Consider the following 23793-nt stretch of genomic DNA (forward strand, 5'->3'; position numbering starts at 1 on the left):
GGCAACCTGACCTGACTTTACGTCAGGCCAGTTACCCATCGTGCCCAATTCAATACGATAGTTTCCAGGGGGGGTCCGATGAAGGATATTAATATGATACATTGCTAGCAATGGGATCTAAGACAAGTCCTCACAGATAACATAATATTACATAGCATTAAGAATGCCCTTCCCTTACACATCGCACATAAAAAAAACAATTTATAACGAAAATATTATTTTATTGCTGAAGTAAAATACAATAGCCACTAACAGCTTATTGAAGTAACTAAGAATGTATAACATGCATAAGCTTTGTATGGTTTTTACAGTATGAATTATTCAGTTCAATAATTCGCCATAATAATTATATAAATACCTGCTATATCGAGATGATACAGTAGTGGTCTTGCCCTAATTTTATATCTTACATCACTGTCTCTTATTAATTCCCCTTCAAAGGTAGTTTAAAAACACTTTCACAGGCTTACAACTTTTATATTTTCTAGACGCTACAACACCCAACTATATCAACTCATCGACAGACGTCAAGACTTGGTTGTTATAGAAAAAAAAAGACAAACAACTATGTACCTTTACTTAGGTACACTTCTTAACTATGAGCTCATTAACAATGTTTCATTGATAAACATTTCATCTGCGTATAGAAAGAGTGGGTGCGTATATTTGTCATTTATTTGGACATGGCATGTTATTTTATATTACAGGATATTTTTATCAATTTATTTTTGAGGAAAATTAAAAAACCATGTTTTGTAGGTATATTATTCTGGTTAAAACAATTTATCAAATGCACTACGTATAAATATTCCGATCTTCTGATAGTAACGGCCTTAATCCTAGCACCATACAACCATATGTATTCATGACTACAACAGACCATCCGTTTAATCTCCTTACTTTGAGAATAGATCTTTATCAATAGCACCAACTCTTGTGTTTATACGATTTTTAGCAATAGTATGTATTCCCTTTCATTCAGAATACCCAAATATTGAATTAATGACATTAAAGAGACTTATCGTCACTGATAGGCGTATCCGTCACCGCACAGCCCAAATCCCTAAGGCTAAAAACATGAGAACATATCGCAGGTAAAAATGTACTAAAAAATAAATTTCTGATATGACCCACGGAAACAGATAGATTAGACAGGAGATAAATTGGCACGGGCAAGGGAAGACAGCTTATAAGCATAATTATAGAAGACTCAACAAAAAATCCTATCGTTATAGGAACTACATAGTACGTAATTTAATTTACTACTTACCTATTTATTAAATTGTCTAATTATTTTTTATTATTAAATAAATCAAATTGTAATGAATGTCTGTGTGTGAATCGTTTCGAGCTATTATTATTATTATCTCCAGCCTAGTGGTTCACTACACCGACTTAGATCAAAAGATTTTCTGTTCGATTCAAACGGATACTACAAAACTTTATGTCTACATATGGGTCAGTCTCCGCTCGCCGAAACACTGATTACAAACCTAACTAATCGGAGAAAGAGAATGCCACAATTCTAGTTTTGCGGACATAGTCGCGAAGTTTATTTTGTAGTGTAGTATTAGTTCATTTAAATATCGAACGAAAAATTTCATTCAAAACTTTAAGTAACTGTTTTTTTTTAATCTGTTTCCTTCGTCCAAATTCACCGAAACTAAATCGGCATCAAGTTGGTTCATATGAGGATAAGAATTTAGAAAATATCTACAATGATGTAGGATTGAATTAAGCACATATATCTTAACAATAATTAACAATGTAAATAAACCATGTATTATTAGAATAATTTACATATACATATTTAACACAATTATCGTACCAAATTATTACCTCCTAAGTATTCCAATTATTAATACTTTTCATAGAAGCTTAAAATTAATAGAAAAATATGTACTCGTATATACGTATATTATTCAAAGTTAATTTACTTCTATTAAACGATGGCTATTTTTTTTAAGTTATCGATACTCTAAAACGTCCGTCTTCTCGTAGGATCCCTCTTAGAGTGTTAGAAGCTTGACTAATCGTTACGAAATATGGCATACGAGTGGGTCCTAGCAAGCAATTCTATTTATTAGCCTGGTCAATACAAACAACGTCGCGTGTAAAAACTAATATAGGTATAATTTCAATAACATTTTGCACTACTTAGAAATGTATATCACTGTGTCGGTGAACGTGGTGGTAATGCACTTTCTTCACATGGAGAATGACGTTCTTCTTCAGTACTAAATTTGTATTCTCTTTCTGTTGAAGAGTGTTCCGGTGCCGGAGAACTTCTGCCGTCGGTTGCTGTAGACGCCTCTAGTGCAGGTCCCGCTGGACCGAAAGCCATACTCTCTGTGCCATATGCCACTTCCCCAGTTCCGACATACTCAGATGGTTGATACCCGTAAGTATTTAAACTGAAATGTTTAAAAATATATTGTTATTATTAAGTATGCGTGTATAATGTGCGTGAATTTACTGGTTTCAAGAGCTTTAAATTTAAAGTATATAGATATAAATATATAAATATAAGACTTATATAAGACAGTAGAATTGTTCTGTTTCTATACCTATATTTTTATTATTACTTTTTTTATAAGTATGATTATTTATGAAATGGAATATAATTGTCAATTTTTACCTATTCGGCCAGTACGAAATATCTTCAATGGCATGGTGAGCATATGGAGCATATGCATGTTGATAGTAAGGCGAATGGTGTTGAGCAGGAGTTTCATACTGTAGAGGGTATAGAGGTGCGGGCGCTGATGTTGACGCGGTCGTGCTCGTGGGTGGTGGAGGCGCGTATTCAAGAGGAGCAGGGTAGCCATGCGGCGGCGTGCGGTACGGCCCTGGTGATGCGTTCGGCTGCGGCGAACTGCTGCCTTGTGCTGAACTCCAGTAACCGCTACTACTTGGCCATGTATAACTGCTACTACTATTCGACGGCGCTACTGATGTCCTCTCAGAATTGCTATAAGATGCTGTCAAAAAAAGAAATATGTAAGTGAAATGTTCTTATGGGTATTTTAAAAATAGATTCAAAATAGGCATTTTTTATCAAATTAAATGTGGAAATATTTTAATACTAATTACATTCTGGTGATCGCTGATGGGTCTTTTAAAAGACAAAGAAAGTTCAACTTAGTTAACGTATTTAATTAATTACAATTAAAAATCTCCATTGATTCGACTTATAACTAAATTAATGAAGTGTGTGCCACCTGCCATCCTGTGTTTTCTTAACTCTTGGTTGCCGTTCTTTTAACTCATCAACTATTGGACATTATTGGCACATACTTTCAAAGAAGAATCGCTCAATCCATGCTGATTGTGTAACAAGTAGTTGTACAGACCTAGGGGGTTTGTACTCGTAACATAAACTATGTATGTAAATTTGTTTATGTTTATTTATTGTTTATGTATTGTGTGTACTTTATTATTGACCACTACAGTAATGTTTTTGTTCCTTCAGCACTTCACACTTTTCACCTTTTCTTTTGTATGAAAGAAAAAAAATACTGTGACGTTATTTACCAGAATTAATTATATATATTAAGATAACTCACAAGGTGGTGACAATGTTCGTGGTCGGGAGGGCGGTCGTGGCGGGTACGGCGCTGGTCTTCGTGACGATGCGTTACTACCGCCATACAAAGACTGTGACGCTACAAACCAACCACCAACTGTAAAACAAACTTTCCGTAAACTCAAATGTCTCTATAACTGCCTATATCTACCATAACATGGCTACCATTACAATTTATACCAAATTATCGATCAATTTACACAAAATAACAGTTAATAATAATAGTAACACAGTACAGTAAACCAATAGTTATTCTAAATAAATAACTATCTAAAAATTATCGTTATATTAATAAGAATTGATTACAAACGTAAATTGTTACTGTACGCATTAGCGTTAACGTCTAGCGTCTATGGTAAATTAATTGAAAATTCTTACATTGTGGATACTGATGGGGTGAAGAACTTTGTTGAGGATAATGAGTTCCTACAAAATCTCTTTGATAATATCCTTCCGGCCTCTCTTTTGCATCCAGGAATGCTTTAGCAAAAGGATTATATTTAATCTTAAGCGATGTGACTTCTTCGTTCTGATACGCAGTCACAGCTATAAATTGTGTTTCCGGAAATGGATAAGTCATGATGCGACGTAAATCAGTGCCGACTTTCACCAGATGGACCCGAGGTTCGTACTTGTGAAGGGAATTCAACATTATCTGTAAATAACATTAGCACAGGAATTATTGTATAATCAATTATTATTTAAATAATAGTATGTTTATAGTAATAATTTATAAAATTCTACGTCACATCACATGCAATTAAAACACATCATGGTTTTAATTTTTATGAAGTTTATCTTTCGACTTATTTTTTTCTTTTCAGACATCACCAATAACAGTAAACTACAAGGCTGTGGAAATAAATTGCTCCATGATGTTGGGTTCAAGACTTGTAAGGCAAGGAAAAAGCATGACTTCTTGCTTGTCTGAAATGAACAAATACTTACGTTGGCAGTTATGTTTTGAAGATCAACATTAAAACCAGGAAGATTGATATCGTTTGGTCGGATGAATTCAATTTTGAGGTATGTCATTTAAACGATAATTCAATGAATTACAGACGTTTAAGATTTGAAGTTCAATGACAGACATATTTACAAAATTCTGATTGATTTATTAAATTTATGTATTTGGTAATGCAGATGTGACCTAAGTGAGACACAGAGCGGCGAAGGCAATGTTATGCTTAGGGCTAGGTCTGGGGCTGCATATTTGCATAAGGCCGAATGGAATCGAAAAATATATCTAGGTGCTGGAAACTACTCTGAAACCCTCATTGGATATTCTGTGACATGAACCTAGATGTCGTCCGTATACAACAATGCCTCATGCCATAAATCAAGAACCAATATGAGTTTCAATGACTTCAATGACAGAATATTGACCCTATCAAAAATTTATGGTCGATTTTAAAGCGTTCGTTTACTTCTAAACAAACTTTTGAATTGTTTATTACAGGATGGAATGCCATAACTCTAGAAGAACAATAAATGTTTACAGCATAAAGTTAAGGGTGAAACCCTAAACCTATACGAAAGATTAAAGTAATTTTAGCATTAAAGGTATTTTAAGTACTTGTTTTTTTTCCAGTATAAACCTTAAGTATTTTTAAGGTAAGTAAGTAAGAAAATACTTTTTGAAAGGCTGTATTTACATAAAGTTATGACATGAAGAATAACTTATTGATATTTTATTTCATTTTGGAAATGGAGGCCAAAAATACCTATGTATTAGAAATGGTACCAAAATCATATAGTAAAAGAATAGTAACGAATTTATTAGAAAAGAAGATAAATCTCAATAGAAACCTAACGAATGGACTCTAGACATATGAATGCTCATTCGTACGTAGAATTAACAAAGCTATGATATAAGTATCATAAATATCGCACGTTGACATAATTATGCGAATTAGTTATGCTCATTTTTCACCAGTACAAATCAATTTTTGATAATGAAAGACAGATACATATTGATTAGGGGGATCTAATGTAAAAACATGTGTAATGTAAACATAGCATTGAGACAATAATTATTACAAATGATAGTAAGTACGAGCGACCGCTAAACAGTCGGTAAAGCTACAGATTTCACACCGAGTCGTCAACATATGGATCTGGATGTACTAGATCTATTTGCTTTCATAATCATTCGCACCAAATTCAACCGTGAGAACCAGCTTCCCTGAACTAGCGGTAGCTATGAAACTACAGATGACACCTTCAAATCGCATGCTGTTAATAAGATATTGTAATAATACAGTGAACTAATTAAATATACAAATACCCATGACGCTGGACAAAATGCAGCCCACAAAAAAAATTATTTAGATACGGTACCAGTATTGCCGTTCAACTGTTCAATACAGTGTATGAGTGGGAACCTTGGTAATGTTAATAAGTAATAAATGGGTCTAACAGCTACTATTCTTGGCAGGTAAGTGTACATTAGGAATAGGTATTCACTCCTAAATTCTACGAGCATTCTTTGTACCTTAAATTATTTTGTTGCTTTAAGAACAAAGAACTACTTTTTAGATATTTTTATACTAATCTAATTATAAAATAACATCTAAAGATTTGCTTTCATTAAAAGTAATCAATACGCTATATAAGAGATATAGAGCATTTGTATCCAGTATTTACTGACGTACCTACCTAAAAGAGTTTATACTTCTTTATTACTGAAACATAGCCATAAGTATTGTAGAATAAGTATACAAGTTATGAAATCAGCTCACCTGTCCATTTCCGTTAGTTTTATTAGTTAATTTGACTTTTGCAAATGATATAGGTTCCTTCATCCAGTGGGCTCCAAAGTTTGGACTTTCGGGATGAATGTATATAGCGTTTGATGGTGGTACCTCTGCCTTGCCGCCAGGTACCTAAAAATGGTGATACATTTATTGTCTCAAAACTTTCTAATAAAACAAGCACAATACCACACAGCATGTATTTCTCTATTTAGTAATTCATAGTGATCTTACCCATTCACCGTTCACATATTTCCACCGATGTGAGTCAACTTGAACAAACTCTAAAAGAACCGTATACATCGCGGTAGGGTCCAATCCACTAGCTGTTACTTTTACTACAGGAAACATGCGCCTGAAACAAATTATAGGTATTAAAGCGTCTAATAACATTATTACCAACAGAGATTAAAACAACTGTGGCTACTACTACAGAATAAAGAAGATATAGCCAATCATTTGTTTCATATATTTCATTCTTACTTCGAAATTATATATTCTTTATATTCTTCCTTACCCCTATAACTATAATATATATATCCATACTTTTTATATCAGTCCCATATTCCATCCTTGATACTGAAGTCTGTTAGCTAAAGGCTGAAATTGTTAACATAGATTTATTTCAAGAGACGATCCGCTAAGTCTCAATAAAAAAAATCCTTTACGCTATCATAGGATTCACAGATCCAAAGCTGTAAGCAACAGCCATTCATATTTTCAATATATTATATGTGTTCTTATAGTGGATGACCGTCGGTACCACTGAACATCCATCTGCGGTGTCATTTAGCCTCCCTGCGTTAATGAGAATGGCCTACCATGTTAATGGCTGAAAAGTAGCCGCCCGTCAGTGACTGGTTAACACAGAATGTCTCCGTGTTGATGACATTATGCAGATTTATTTCGCATAAGTTTCTCGGTAGTTATATTAACTTATGTATACTTGGAAATTTGCTTTATGATTTAATAGGTTTTATATAACAGCTTTGAATTTATATATGTAGGTATGCCTAACATAAATTTAAACTGTCATTAGTCATTAAAATGTCGACATGAGAATTAATATTAGCCCAAATATACTATAGTACTTATTAACAAATTATGTTTCTTTTTCTTGCGGGTTCAAAAACAAGGATATGGGCATACTTAACCTCTGACCTAGGGGTGGGATCAATTTAGATTTGCTTCTGACCATAGTGGGCAAGTTTGTTTTTCTTCTAGCTCTGAGGGTGTTTTCTTCTGGCTCACGGGGCTTTCTAGCAAGTTAGTTTTTACATAATATATTACAATGTATGTACATTAATACTATATATGTATTCCTAGTATTGAGTATGTACAGATGCATTACACTCTATTTATAATGCACTAGCTACCCGCCTCGGCTTCACACGGGTGTATATGTATAAACATTCGTAATGAATCACTCTATCTATAGCCAAAAACTGCATTAAACATCGGAAGCGATTTCATTTTATACTAATTATGTAAAGGTTGATACATAAAATTTATGAAAACGAAAAGAGAAAGATATATGGATAGATGATATCAAAGTGGTGGCAGGTGGTGGGTACTTGGGCAAGAATTGCTAAATAGAGACCACTGGAGACCGTTGGAGGAGGCTGTATATACATGTGTATATATCTGTTAGCAAACAGATATATACATATGTATATATAGTAGAAAATTTAAATGTCTAAGTAAAGGCATTATTTATTTATTGAAAATATTCTAACGTAAGAGATTTGCCATAGATAAACCATAAATATTACGAATAAAATAACCTGAGATATAATGAGTTGGCATTCGTCACCCTAGGTTATTGTTCCGCATACTTTAAATGTATTAATTAATTTTCTATTTAGTATATCTATCAGTTTTAAAATAATTTTAAGTGTAGCCTACATAAGATAATATTTCAACTATGTAAATTTATTAAAGTAAGACATTTCAAATGAATTTACGACTTAAACTCATAACGTGTCTAGTTAAGACGCTATAAATATTTCTACCATTGTGTCTTACATGTAATTTCGTTCATTTATTTATCATACAGGGTCGCTCATAATGTTTACAATGCTATCCATAATATATATGTGTCTATTCATCGTATAACACCTACGGATAACAGACATCATTAAATAATGAACATGTTTGTTTGATATTTCCATTTATGCAATAATATCATAAAAAGCTGTGCTAAGTATATACCTATATATTTGGATAAAAACTAGCAGTACTCTTTTATCTCATCTCTCATCTAACCATACTTTTAATTTAGTTTAAGGGGGTATTCTACTGTAGAATTTTGAAAAAATCGAAAATGTTTTTTTTTTATATGTTCAAAGTTTAGTTATTCAAAAATATGTCATTAAAAGGATTTTTCAAAATTCCTATTATTTCCTGAGTTATAGCCGTTTTAGTGACGTGGCCTCGGTTCGGGTCCGACCGCTACAAGTTAACAAAAGACGGTAGACGTCAAAGGAGGGTAGAAGTGCACGTCTTCACCAGAGAACATCGGAGAATGAGAATTTTGAAGTAGAGGAAGGATTTTTATATGAAGCAGGAATGGCCGATTAAAAATAAGTAAGTATTCTGAACCATTCTATAAGTAAAATTGTTGAAAACTTGTCTCAAAACTTTGAACGCGTTTTTCTCGGAACTACTTTTTTCGAGCTGGCGGTAAGGATATCACGAGTTCTAATGAACCGATTTACTTCAAATTTGGAGAGGATCTTCTCTATACATCGCTTTATCGCGTGGACCTTGCCAAAAACTATAACTTTTCAATTAGTATTGTTAAAAAAATCCAAATTGTTAAAAAACTATGAGAATAAAAAATTTATTTTTCAAACTGCCGCCATTTTTAAAAAAAAAAAATTTTTTTAACTTATCCAATGGTCATACGATAGCGGCGGCATCTATAATAATTAAGAATCCATTTATTTTTTATGTTTCAGATCACCAGGAGGGTTGGAATCATGCACGCCAAGACACCCTCTTTTTTTTTTGAGCCCCCACTTTGACTGCTCATAACTTTGTGAATATTAATTTTTTTTTAAGTAATAATAAAATATCAATAAATAAATGATAAAAAAATCGATAATAAAAATATTATTTGTTTCCTTTATACAGCGCTTCAAAAACCTGGCGAAATTCATGCCTCTACAGTAGAATACCCCCTTAATAATAATTATTTATTTATTTACCATATTGTTTCACATGTTCACACTAATATTGATTCTTATACTAGGCTGGACCTGTCCTGTAAAAACCAGTTTATGAATGTCATAAGCCTACATGTACGGAAAATTTGCCATTACTTTTTTTTCAGACTACTCTAATGCTATTGGCCGCAGCTGGCATTTACAGTTTCTCCGGACGATAGGCAGCGAGTGCAGACAGCATGCCAAACTCACGGAAAAACATATAGAGCGGCTGAAGGCTACTCCCATCTGATGGATACGAGTTTAGTCTGAGGGGACCTTTAGAGGTTCGAACCTCGGCTCTGGCCGTCGTAATTTCGATTTCGATCGTAATTTCCATTTGAATTTGCCGGGAGATCGATCATAGGGAAGAATAAGGAGTATGATGGCGTGTTTTTACATGTTTTAGCTTGATATTATACAAATCATTCTTATTAGATAGCCAATTATAAGTCTGTCCTAAAACCAATGTGGACCTATGGTGGACCTTTTACGCCACGGCCAGCAATAACACCATTAAATGTCTACAAAGAGTATCCTGCGTACTATAGCAAATGCTCCATGGTTCTCGAAAAATTAAGAGATTCATGAAGTATCTGAATGTGCCAATAGTTCATGACGACATAAAGCGGTATGACAAGAAATATAAAGACCTACTCTCTAACAATCCTAATTTATTAGATATACAGCTTTTGAAGCCTTCTCACATAGTCCGAAGAGAGAGAGAGACTGAAGAGGGGAAATGTATAGTAGAAAGGCAGAAGTGGTGTGACCTCTTCGTATACAAATCAAGTAGCACTCAAAACATCTCTAATAGTGTCGCGATCGCCGATTAAAATAGAGAAAAAAAAGATAGCCAGGTGTGACGAGTGTACCTAAAGTATGTAGTAATAAAAAGACTAAACTAAAATTATTGTCAACATGATTATATAAACCAATAACAATGTAGAAAAAATAATAGCAATATGTTCATCTATATCCCGGTTTTTATTCATTCCTCTTTTAAAAGTAGGCTCGTTGATGTCTTTTGTTTGAACAATCATATTTATACTCCATTATTACTTACTGTCTTTACACTTTTAAATAATCTAATTCTCTATATTATCATTATTTTAACATGGTAATATTTTAGTAACATTAATTCTAGGGATGTTACATTTTGTATAAAAAAATATTAAGACGTTTTTGCCCTGTGGGTGTTTTTATTCAATTTTTAGGCAACCACTTGGTATTTTTAGACAGCAAATATGTTTTTTAATACTTGGCTATTACATCATCTAATAAATAAAATATTTCTTTTGGAATATTAAATTTTAATAATAAAACGGACATAGATATGTATTCACATCCGCAATTCAAACTTTTACCCTTTTCTTAAAACAAGAGGAACGCATCAGTTATTTATGAAATGGACTTTATTAAAAGCTTTTTCAGTCCTTGTTTTGCGACGGAAATATAAGAGATTAATAAAATAATTTGGTTTAGCTCCATAAAAATTTGTATTTCTGTATAATACATGGACCGTATTTAAACCATTTTACAGTCCAATTCAGATTAATTCTTAAAAAATGTTATATTCTGCATCAATAAGATTCTAAATGTTATAGGCTTACCGTCCATTTTTGGTAACAATCATCTCATTAGTGAGGGTCTGAAAGCGCACCCATAGTTCGCGGTCGTCGAGCGCGACGTTCACTTCACGTTCTCTGCCTCCACGCGTCCCACCGCCACCGACCGTCGGCTCTACCGCACTCAGGATGTGCGATGCCGCCATCCTACCAAAACAATAATGAATGAAAACATTACTAATTAAACATAACATTTGATAATAATTACTAAATTAATCTATACTAATATTACAAAGAGGTAAAGTTTCTGAGTTCGAATGTAGAATGTTTTAAAAATTATTATAGTGTTGGATAGGCTAATAGGATAGTTTTTCTTTGTAGGCAATTTGTCATCCGTCCTATTACAAAAATGCCACTGCGCACCACTGCTATTTGTTATTATTAAATTAAATCGTAATACCTCCAAGAATGACGGTATTACGATTCGTGTATCTGAGATTGAAGATCTAATTCTAAAATATGCACACAGATATTACTTATCACTAGAACTATTACTAGCAGGAGTGCCCTTTTCATCCTCAAGATTCCATTCTATGGGAATTATGTGCGAATTTCCTGAATAAAGAAGATCGCACCGAATTCGATTGTATGCAAACCAGTACAACATTATATCGATTCTCAGTACCTACCACCTAAAAACTTAGATGCATAATGTAATTTGGATATTTCATCTAGTGCTTACAACATGTTAGAGTGACAAAAACTCCAAGGTCCAAGGCGTCAAATCAAAGTTTAATTTTAAACAAACATACCTACTAGTTTGTTGCGTTATGAAATACACAAATCTCCACTATTCAAACGGAAAGCATCACGAAATCTGAATGCAAATAAGCCGGATATTTTATTGTAAGTTTGGCCGCCGCACGATCGACTCGAATGTTTATTGTGCCTATTATCGCTGGCTACATGTTGGTTCAACGTCCCGGTACCTACATTTGCTGGATACTCGATTTTTGTCAACTATATTAATAATTCTAGAAAATATATTAAATATATTATATAATACCCCTTTTACTTTAAGACAATGCATCATACTAAAGGTAGACATCGTACAAAGTGATATACTCGCGTATACCTCACCGTTTTCAGCCGTTACGCAGCTTGTTTTGTAGGCTGTAGTTAGAAGGTGAGATTTGGCAGTGAATTTACAAACTACAGAGGAATAGTATTGTAGTCCTCCAGATCGCAACACATATTGCCTACTACAGGCGTCACATGATGACGCGATATCCGTTGTGGTATTCATGCAAATAGGCGACAGTTGCCACTTATCACCAGTTGGGCGGTTTGCTTGTTTGTCATTCCAGTTATATAAAAAATCACAAAACTATATATTCGAATAAACTAGTTGTGGTATAATTCTATTATTATTATTAATTAATATATATATTTTTGTTAAATTTTAAGTAAACTGTGTTGAATTATATTTGATTTGTAATTAATTTAGATTTTAGTTTTACTTCCTCATTATGTAGATACTAATAATTGTAACTACTAATTATGTCGACTTTGCTATTGTATTTAAAACACAATAACTTTTTTATTTCAATATATACATTTAGTTAACTTTTGGACTTGATTCTATGACGTGTGATATTCATAATGAACGTTCGTGGTTAGTTTTTCAGAGAACACGAGAAGAATTCGCTTTTCTATTCGGGCCAAATGTAATTATATTGTAAATGAAGTTAGTACAACAAATATGTTAGTATAATAAGTAAAACAGACAAATTGTATAAGAGTTGAGACAATACATGCATATATCATACATCGTCTGTACTTTAATTTAAAAGCACTTGTTTTATAAGTTAGAGAGTATGCTAACAAACCGACGCAGAACAATATGAAATTTCTATTAAATTAAATTAAACATGTCTAATAATATATTTCAAAACATTTCTAAAAATTTAATCTAAAAGGGATTGAAATGTCTGGATATGTTTCGAGCTCATTTAATTTTAGAATAATAACAAAAGATACAAAATCTATACATATACTTCAAACAATTGCCTTTTATTAGATTGTAAATTTAATAACAGTAAACATGCCAATATTTCTACTAAATAATAACACCAAACATAAATAATTTATATTTTTTATTATTTTCGAAGAAATCTATTAAATATTGACGAAATACCTCCTATAAAAATGTTTAGTCTTATACCTAAAAACGAAAGGAGACATTTTTATTATTTGATTGAGTTCGAATTCTATTATGATAAAAAAATTGATTTTATTGTAGGATATAAAATTCAATAGAACAGCATTCGTTCATTCAATAAAACCAGATACATATTCATTTATTTATAATAAATATTCTTTTGCCACACAATGATCTTATCAGTAAATGTATCTACTGAACATAACTTAGGCACATTTTTCTATAGATAAAAACCATTGCAATTTTGTACATAATGCTTTAAAATATTTCAGTGATAATCTAAAATCGGTTGAGAGCCTCGTGGTCCCGTAGTTACGAACTGATAGTTAGTCAGAACGACTCTGCTGATGTGGTATGGATGTAATGGATGTAACGAGTATTTGTTATTATTATTACATTTACAGGTTTACCATACGTAGATTTTACACAAAGTCTTTTGCGTGGATACCTCATTCTCACATTGCCAGTGATGATCTCACCACAGCTGTTTAGTGGCTAAAATGGGTATGAAATTAATGTATACCATTACATTAATTTGATACCCATTTTAACCACAGCAATGAATTGCAAAGTACGGATGCATATCATAATTTTTTCATCGGAATGGAAATGTATATAGGGCTCTACAGGCGTGATTATATAATGTCCGTGTGTACTTGTGGTGAGTATCTCTATAGGTGAGGGTTTCTCCTTATTACCTGATGGGTAGTTTTTTTGTTTCACATACCATATTTCTTTTTATAGTCAATATATATATATATATATATATATACATGATAACAATTGTATATGCATCTAAAACACTTGTTAAAAACCAACTTAAAAAATAATTTATAATTCCTTTTATGTGAAGAAATACTATTTTTCCTTATACCACGATGATGGCAAACGAGGAAGTGGTCCATTTCATAGTAAATAGTTATCGTAGCCTATAAACGTCCTTATAACGCTAGGGGCAACACGTGCACGTGGTCAACCCTGTTTCTTTAACATGAGCGTAATATTTAATTAAATTAATGCGTTCGTTAATTTCTTAGCTAGATTAATCTTTTCTTATAAAGGTTTAGTACCTATATATTTTTATAACAAATATATATAAAATTTATCGGCGTATTATAATTTGTATTAAAATTTATTTTGCTTATTACGAATTGTTACTGTACAAAGTAAATATTGAAATTGATGAAATTATAAAACTAATATTTAAGAAATTATTATAATAATATTAATAATGCATTTAATAAAATTTATATATTATATGCTATCTAATACGACTGTGTAGCATAGTAATAATAATAACTTAAGACATTCACACTGCGCCTACTAACATACCGACTAGTATTAATAATTAAAAAGAAATTAAACACTGAACATTAAACTACTTCATACTCATGAATACAAATGTTTGTCCCATGGAATCTAACCCGTTACTATCGAAAGTAAAGCGTTGTGCTAAGCCACTAGCCCACCGACTAGAGACCAGATTATGTATTCACAATAGGTATTAAGAGTATTAAAATATTACCGAAGTAATTTTATCAAATAAAAACTTCAACAATATAAAAATAAACATGAAAGGAAGAACTGGACGAATATTGAAATTATTTGAAATGACGTGTTCATGGCTACGAAGACAGTCTGAATGCCGACACTTTATTGAATACTGTTATTTATTATTGTATTCACCATAGAGTATGTACTCGTAATTTGTTTTATGTTCATCTTACAGAATAACTACGAAGGTTCCTATCGTATTCGTACAACATTTAAGTTTAAACAACAAGAAAGCATCCAGCATGTATGTATAAAAGCGAAGTAATTACAGCGCTAGCCCACTCGTCCGCAGCGTCATTATTCATCGTTTTACGACTCCATGAGGTATAAATATTAAACTTAAGTCGTATAGGCGAATTGCGAACATTTTCTTTTTAATGGCGAGGTTAAATATGATGTGCGAGTGTTGGCCCCGGTTTCGAATCTAACTCTGTATCTGATGAGGCTCGCTACAAAATATTCAAAGCGTACCAGGCAACATAAATTGTTATCGTCTTTTAATTACGCATAGGCAATAACGTTCTTTATCTATTGCCGACTGATCCTCCCTTACATCCTTGAAAAGAGTTAACTCGATCACTGCACGTGGAATGTCATCTATCACGTGCAGTGCCGACGTTTTACTGATCCCTATAAAATATCGAAGATAACAACGACTGCGTTCTGACGGCTACGACAAAAGAATCCCCAGTCCATTGATTGGACATTTATGACATTAGTGTCAATAAATGTATTGCATTATGTGTATTATAGATCTACCTGTGTACCTAGGGAATACATCGAATAGTATCAGGGTACAATTGTCGAAGCGCGCGAGTATCTCAGGCGATGTGAGCCGAGAGGTGCTAATTATCAAATGCAAGACTGACCAAACCGATATTGAAACCATTGAAACAATACAGGCTGTGTTGTCTTTTCCAATTTCAAAGTTTGCAGAATGGCTGCGTAATGAAGGCCGAGAAGGCTATGCAAATGGAACGATGCCGAAAACTCAAGTAAGTATTTTAATGGTCTTGCGTCATCGCTGTTTCAAACTTGAATTTTCATTATCACTTGGCATGTACCTATACAGCGTCAGCCTTGATATGTTAATCAAACAATAGACTAAAATCAAATAACCACAAGACATGATCAATAATAAGGTTTGAGTTAAAATAACAATATTCTTCTTATATAAAATTTTAACATACGGAAGTGACTGCGGTAGTCTTCTTATATAAGCAATAAAAGAAGATTGGTTGAGAATTGTCCCATTCTTTTTACTGTCTCTGCTGATATCTGATAGGTGTCCAAATGATTTTCACCTACGTCTAAAATCTTTGTGCTGCGGTGTAATATTTTTTTGTCAAGGAGAAAAATTATATCCCAAATACATGCAATAATAAGGAGTGTACTAATGTGTTAATTACCTCTTAAGAATTTAAAATAATACTTTCAAAAAATTTCCCTTTGTGTATAGACATCGGATGTCTATACACAAAGGGAAATTTTTGTGATTATTAACTAAAGCACATTACATATACCTATGTATATAATAAAACACATATCGTTACACATAATGATTAGTTTGTAAATTAAAACCTAACCTAATATTATTTTATGATACACCATTTAATTATATCAATTATCTATTAATACGTAACCCATTTGATAACGAGTTAAGACATTATCCTATAATATTACAAAATAATCAAAACTGCAAGAATATGTATATGTATAGGCTTTTACTAAATGAAAAGAAGTAATTTTATTATGTTATGAAAGTAATCATAGGTGAAAGATATATGTGTGAGTTATATATTTTCTGTCTCTATCTCTCTATCTATGTAGGTATTATATTCTGTCTAACGAACGGACACATAACATTTTTAATGTTGTTATTCTTTGCCAAACTTCATAATTATCGTCATTATCGCTTTGGCTTTCATTTTCCACTGTTGAATAATTGGCCTACCGCATGGACGATATCAAGAACTGGGAGTGCGCTTCTTTGATTTAATCAACTACATTAACCAGTTTTAAAAATGTCTATAAGAAACTTTAACTATGTTGTGATATATGTAGGTACGTGATGGTTGACAGTACAAAAATAGTCCAATTTAGCAATATTTTAAATTTAATATTGACGTTTTTTATCGAAGAAAATTTAAATTCTAATCACACAGATAACTTACCATTTTAAACTTGCCTTGTTTAGTAGGCTATGTACTAAATAAGTACCTAGCTAACGTATTCTCGATTAGTTAAAGCCTTAACTTAAGGTTTTAAGAATTGGCGTATATGGATATAGCCCGTGACCCATCAACGGAACAAGGTGACCAATTTACTCCAGGTCCAAAACATAGAAGATGGTCAAAATAGTTGAGTTATAAAGCCTAACGAATGTTACTTGATCAAATTCTCCTCCTTCTCGCTTACCTCCAATTCATCTCCTCAGCTCACCCTCTGAAGCTGCAGCTAACTTTCACTAGGCTTTATTATAGATAATTCTTTCTTAACTACTATATAAGTTTTCGATCGAAAGGAAATATATATTACAAAATAATCCTAATAACACTTAATAGTCTGGTACCTACCAAATAAGATAATATTACATAATTACTTATATTACATTATCTGTGGTACTCTGAAAATATTAATCTTGGCAATTTTAGTTTGTGAATACCTATAAATAATTACTTTAGACAGATATTTACTCATTCAAGTCAAGACTAAGTAATATGCCAAGAAACGAGAGTAATAAAAATAGTTATTAACATGTTCTTAGTAGTAGTGTGGTAGTCGGTATGTACCTATTAGTACAGAGATACGAGTAAATAGATGGTTACTAAAAAATATAATCATAGAAGCATTGCTTGCCTTATCTACTATATAAAATTCTTAAAATAAAAATTCTCGTGCCACAGTTTTTGTAACAAAACTTCTCCAAAACGGTTTCACCAAATCTTATGAAAGTTTATTGTTTAGACAAAATATTTCATTAAATTTTTCATCATTCAAAATGACACGTAACCCCTAAATTATTTTAGGGGTTACGTTTAACCAATGGTTAAAACAACGTTTGCCGAGTCAATAATTTTAAGTATAATAAATTAAGAATTATCGAATCAAATCTATTTTTGTATTTATATGATTAAAAGAATATTACATAGTTTATTATAAGCTTAGGTTACTTCTATAACATTACCAAATTAGTAATATTTAAATTCTCCTTTCTATTTGAATTCAATGTAAATATTCAAATTCGGAAGCTGATAACTGCAATCAAAGTTCTTTGGGGCTACATTTCAATTAATTTTTATTCCTCAATTCTGTGGTTGTCATAAAACTTTAAAGTTTGACGAGTAAAGCCCATTGAGAAACTCCGAATTGATATTAATTCAAATAACTCAGGTTAAAAAGTCAGGGTTTTATGTGAGTTGTAAAAGTTTATTGTAGGGCTTTGTGGCGAGCCGGACGCGCCGATAGGCCTTCATTGGCGATGACGGAAGATGAGCGCGAGCCGCTGCCGCCGCCGCTATTGCTTTATGTCGTTTGCGCCCGCGCCACCGCCGCGCCGTATTGCGCCCATCTGGCCATAATAGCTTGCATATTTATTATACATATTTACGGGTCCAATAACGTATAATACTCGTACAGAGACACAGCGACTTATATTTGTACTTATAGTAAGAATAATACTAATAGTAATAGTTTATACATTTTAATTGAAAGAACATAATATATCTTAAATTATAATACTGTAACTATAAAAAGTATACGTAGTAGTAGTAATAAGTTGTATCATGTCTTTATTTCTCCAAAATAATATATACCTACTATATTTTATTATATACGCTAGACAATTGTTTTAAAGCGATTTACAAACTTTAGACTACAAGGGGGCAAACATCCCATAGGATCAATTATATTTTCACTGTTGGTGCAATCGTGCGAGAGTATTATTATAAACATATTATATTATAATGAAACATACGGTAATAGTACCTACTATATTATATATGTATATGATTGAGTAGTAATATTATGTAAATATCTGCACTACGCATTCATCAGAAAATGAGTATACATTTTGAAACAATCCCGCCGCAGGTTTACTCAAACTCTGACTACTGTAGCCAGCATTTATGTACATAGGAATGCACAAGAATCGGGGAGATTTAATATTAACTACAAGCTACTCCGTACGCCTTCCCATGCTCATAGGGCATAGATACTAATATAATGATGAAAATCAAATCAATCATGTTTCCTTTACTCTTCAAAATTTTCTATTGTGATTCTTATTTGTGTTATTCTTATTGTAAGAGACTTAATAAAATATTAACCAAATTAATAATGCCGTACGGAATTTATGTGATTATTATTTATAATCTAATTCCGGCTCGTTATAATCAAATTCGTTATTTGGAATGTAAAGGACTATGAAAACATTTTTTAACATATAATATGTATATAGATAAATTTAACATAGAGTCCAATTTAGTTAATTTTTAGAAGAAAAGTACTAACCTAATGTTATTAATTACAAATGGACGAAGAAAATATATAATAAATTAAATTTATACAAAAATACAATCAAAATATAGCAAAAGATACAAATAAATACTAGTTAAACAGTAAATAATAAATACTATATTATTGTTAATATATAATTATATTAGCTGTGCGCACTTGCGAATTCGTACACGTGGAATTTATGTTTATTAAATAAAATAGCCTGTTTTTTCTTATTATATTAGCAAGAATAACCGTTTCATAAATTAGCAAGAACAAACAGACAGACAGATTTTTTTTAATATACTTTTATGATGTAAGCGCCATATATATTTTCATATGCGTTTAGTGAAAAACTGTTAGTTTGAAATTACACTTTAATTTTATTTATTTATGTAGATTAACTATGAGTCTTTATAATTTTATGCATTGAATAATTTACAAAATATATTACTGATATTCTGTAAAACATAAAAAAAAATTCCAACTTTTAGATGGAATATACGTACATGTAAAATAAAAGCTTTTCCATACAGGTACACCCTATTATAGATTTTTTTGTACTTTACATCTCCATCTGTTAATAGTACCTACCTATAATCATGAGTATCCAAGTGTCTAGGTATAAATATTCATAGTCTTGGCTTCTTTTTAAAAAAATACGAAACACTAGCTGTGCCGTCTGCATCACACTTAGGTACTTGATATTTATAATTATATTATTATTATATTAAATGTAACTAATTATATCTGATGTATGTATACTGATGTTGCTGTACTCATTACTGTAAAATCCGTTCAGTAGTTTTTGCATGAAAGAGTAACAACATCCATCCGTCCATCTTAACTGACAAACTGTCGCGTATGTTTTATTAGTAAGATGTGTGTGAGATTCTCTAATTATTTTTTGACAATAATTAAATACAAAATCAAACATAATACAATTTATATTACATTTTACATTTCAATCAAGGATTGTACCTAGTTGTTTCACTAAACTCTACCCAAATTTTCAACACCAAATGCCACCTGAATTTTATTTTATACCTAAATTTACTAGTAAATCGTAAGTAAAGTAGTAAGTAAAATCTGTTCACCGCTATTCCTCTGGTATAATTCATCAAACCTTTTAGAGGTCTGAAACATCAAGACTAAGAATGTCACTTGTGTACTGAATTTTTGAAAACCCTGTGTTTCTAGAGAAAACCTTGGCATGCAATTCATTACCCAATCTGAGAGAATAGGATGTGTTGGATGTCGGATAATATGCCTCTAAAAGTGCTCTGTATTGGACCATTTAGGTTAGAGTATCAAGATAAATTATGTGGCAATGACGACCGGAACGATCATAAAAATATTTTCTTTTGTCGTGAGAATTTAGTCAAATACTTCCTTAGTGTATGTCTATTATAAATAATTGATTTGTTTTGTTGATTTCAAATTTTATGACAGACGAGTTCCTCGGTTTCTCAGCAGAATCTAAATTAAAATTTGTCCTTATTACATTTTATATATTTTAACATTAAAGTGATAACATAGGTATACAGTATTAAAGATTCAAGTTAATGAAATGCCTTACGCTATCTACATATATATATAAATACTGGTGTGCCATAGAAGTCATATTGTTAAGTAGACGATATAACCGTAAGTATATATTTAAAATATATTGCAATCTAGCAGATACTGGAGAGGTGAAATAGTGGCTAATATGAATCAATGAACAGGGTCTCACGATGGAGTTTAAAGCTAAAGAGGGCAAATTTTCAAAATAATAACTTTCTGTTTCTTTTTTCTTACTCCTCCCAGAATACTATTTTACTGCTACAGAATGTCCTCGAAGTGTAGTATAGATATGGAAATACATGTAGGTATAACCTAGCCACCTATATCTTGAAATCTGAACTCCAAGAGTTACCTACATCGATTAAGAGTAAACTCATGTATATTTCACACATGGTAGATAGGTACCTACTACACTCGTCTTAGATATGGCTCTACCTACTACTGGCTACTCTACCTTCTTGTCATTCTCCACAGATGGTAGCGTCATAGAATACTATATAGGTATATAAGATAAAAACACGACTTGTTGGCTTTCTGTTAGATTGTATTGTTACGCAAAAGGATCCTTTCCCCATCCTCTTAAAATTAATTATTTAATGACAACATAGGAACAAACCTTTCATCTCTATCAATCAACGGGTGTTCGTATCAAATCAAAATAGGTACCTACTTAGATTTGCAAGGTATAGAAGTATTAGATACTTAGATACTGGGTAGTAACTAAGTTAGATCGTAAAAATAAAATTTTCAATTTTTCCAACATAGGTACATATTTAGCACGTCGTGCAAGTAGACGTAAACTACTACCTATGGTTATTGATTTCAACTTAGAGTTTAAGTACTGATAAAGCCTATTAGTCAAACATCAGCAAGAATTTCTTGTCAATTAAGCGATCGAGGTACGCATACGCATATAAATGCATAAAACATGGTTATTTAACTTTTATATTATTTTAACTTATAACTTAACCATTATAACTAAACTAAACTATTTAATTTTAATATCAGTTACGTAAATTGTATAGAGAACGAGAACTAATTTAACTTCGATAAGTTATTTTAAATTTCTTGCTGATATTTATTTCAATGTTTCTTTTGTATATTAATGATATTGTGTAAATAGCTTACCTGTCGTCTGCACGTGTTTTATCCTCAATTTCGACCACAATATATACACATTCAAATATATATAAAAACAATTTTACAATTATCAGTTCACAGCACAATGTCTATTTTAATAGCACCGATTCCAAGTATATTAAAATTTTGAACACACAACTAAAGACTACTATCTACATGTTTTAAGTATGTTATCAATTACAATTACGAAATTGAAAATAGTTCTATTTGTCACATAGCACAATTTAAATCTGTAGTGGCGAGCCAACTGCAAGAGCAACTACCGCAAACTCGACCACACTATGCTTCATTAACATGTATACAAAATAACATACCCACTACCTGCTCGAGGTACCAATCAAATATCATACATATGCGCAGTACTATAAAAGATATATTCATACAGCACACTATGAGTAACATTGATAGACGATCACAGGAATTTCTTCTTTGTGGTTACTGTCAGAGAGTTAGTATTAAATTACGGCGTGTAATCATGTAAGGTGAACGAGACTCCGCCTTTGTATATTGACAAACAAAATGATTGGTGGCTCACTTGGGTTACTGTAGAGACGATCCTGCGCAACTTTAAGGCGGTTAATGTAAAAGTCTCTCCTACATTTACATCGATTTTAATTTTAAATTATTACCTTCACGAATTCAAATGCTTTGATAAAACTATATAAAATTCTCGTGTCCCAATGTTAATTACCATACTCCTCCGAATTTTTATAAAATTTTATATGCATATTCAGTAGGTCTGAGAATCGGCTACTATCTATTTTTCATACCCCTAAGTGGTAAGGGATATTCACCCCCAAATATATTTTTTTTATTTTTTCGACATAATATTTTATTTTCATTTTATTATTATTTATGAATGAAAAATACATACAACCCTAAATTTTCACCCTTCTAGCATGAACCCCAATTTTTAATAGCGATTTTAATTTATATGGTAAAGCAACGTTTGCGGGGTCAGCTAGTAATTTAATATATAATAGATATCAGGCATAAATATTTTTTTAACGTGAAATGGAATCACTAAAATTAAAATATAGTATATTACTATATATATATCATAGACAGAATAACATATATTTTATTATCTTTAGATGTGTCTACTAGTATAGTACTTAAGTAAATCTGTATAATAATGTCAAAATTAGGATACCACATATTTGTGCGATAAAGATCTCATTGACACTAAAGAGCTCTATTTTTTATTTTCGCGAGTTCGAATGTACCTATATATGAATTCATATCATTTGTTTAATAACCATAATCTAAGTTATGCTTAGATTGGGACTAGATACAGCTGTGTGTATTGAATGAAATAAATAACAATTATTAATTGCTGTACTTAATTATACATATTTCATTAAAGTATTAAGTATATAAAATGTAACTAAACCTATTTTTATAATATGTGTTCAAATTAAGTATCGATAAACGATACAGCTTGTCTTTCGACATAGGCCTCCTCTAAAGAATACCAATGTAACCTGTCCTTTGCTTTGCGAGTACATACTGGAACGGTTATTTTTCTAATATCGTCTTCCCATCTTCTACTCAGTCTACCTCTATTTCTTTTGCAGTCTCGTAGGGATTTCCATTATTCTTGTCCATTTCTCTTCCTTTTCTCTTATCATCTAACCTATTCATTTCCATTTTAGCTGTTTATGTGCAATGTGAATAATGAAATACAAAAATGTTTGTAACT

The 23793-nt window shown here is 31.8% G+C and overlaps 1 protein-coding gene across 1 annotated transcript; it reads right to left on the reverse strand.

The window, feature by feature from the left end:
• Positions 1-251: 251 nt before the first annotated feature.
• LOC131853289 (T-related protein) lies at positions 252-22261 on the reverse strand. Its single transcript, XM_059204145.1, has 8 exons — positions 22080-22261; positions 11159-11320; positions 6574-6694; positions 6328-6471; positions 3965-4241; positions 3567-3683; positions 2639-2981; positions 252-2414 (listed from the first exon to the last, which is right to left on the reverse strand). Exons 2-8 carry the CDS (start codon positions 11317-11319, stop codon positions 2171-2173), a joined length of 1407 nt encoding a protein of 468 aa, XP_059060128.1. The 5' UTR covers position 11320; positions 22080-22261; the 3' UTR covers positions 252-2170.
• Positions 22262-23793: the final 1532 nt, after the last annotated feature.

The sequence above is a fragment of the Achroia grisella genome, unplaced genomic scaffold (genome assembly GCF_030625045.1).
Source record: "Achroia grisella isolate CSIRO2021 unplaced genomic scaffold, CSIRO_AGI_Agris_v1 utg1179, whole genome shotgun sequence".
NCBI lineage: Eukaryota > Metazoa > Arthropoda > Insecta > Lepidoptera > Pyralidae > Achroia > Achroia grisella.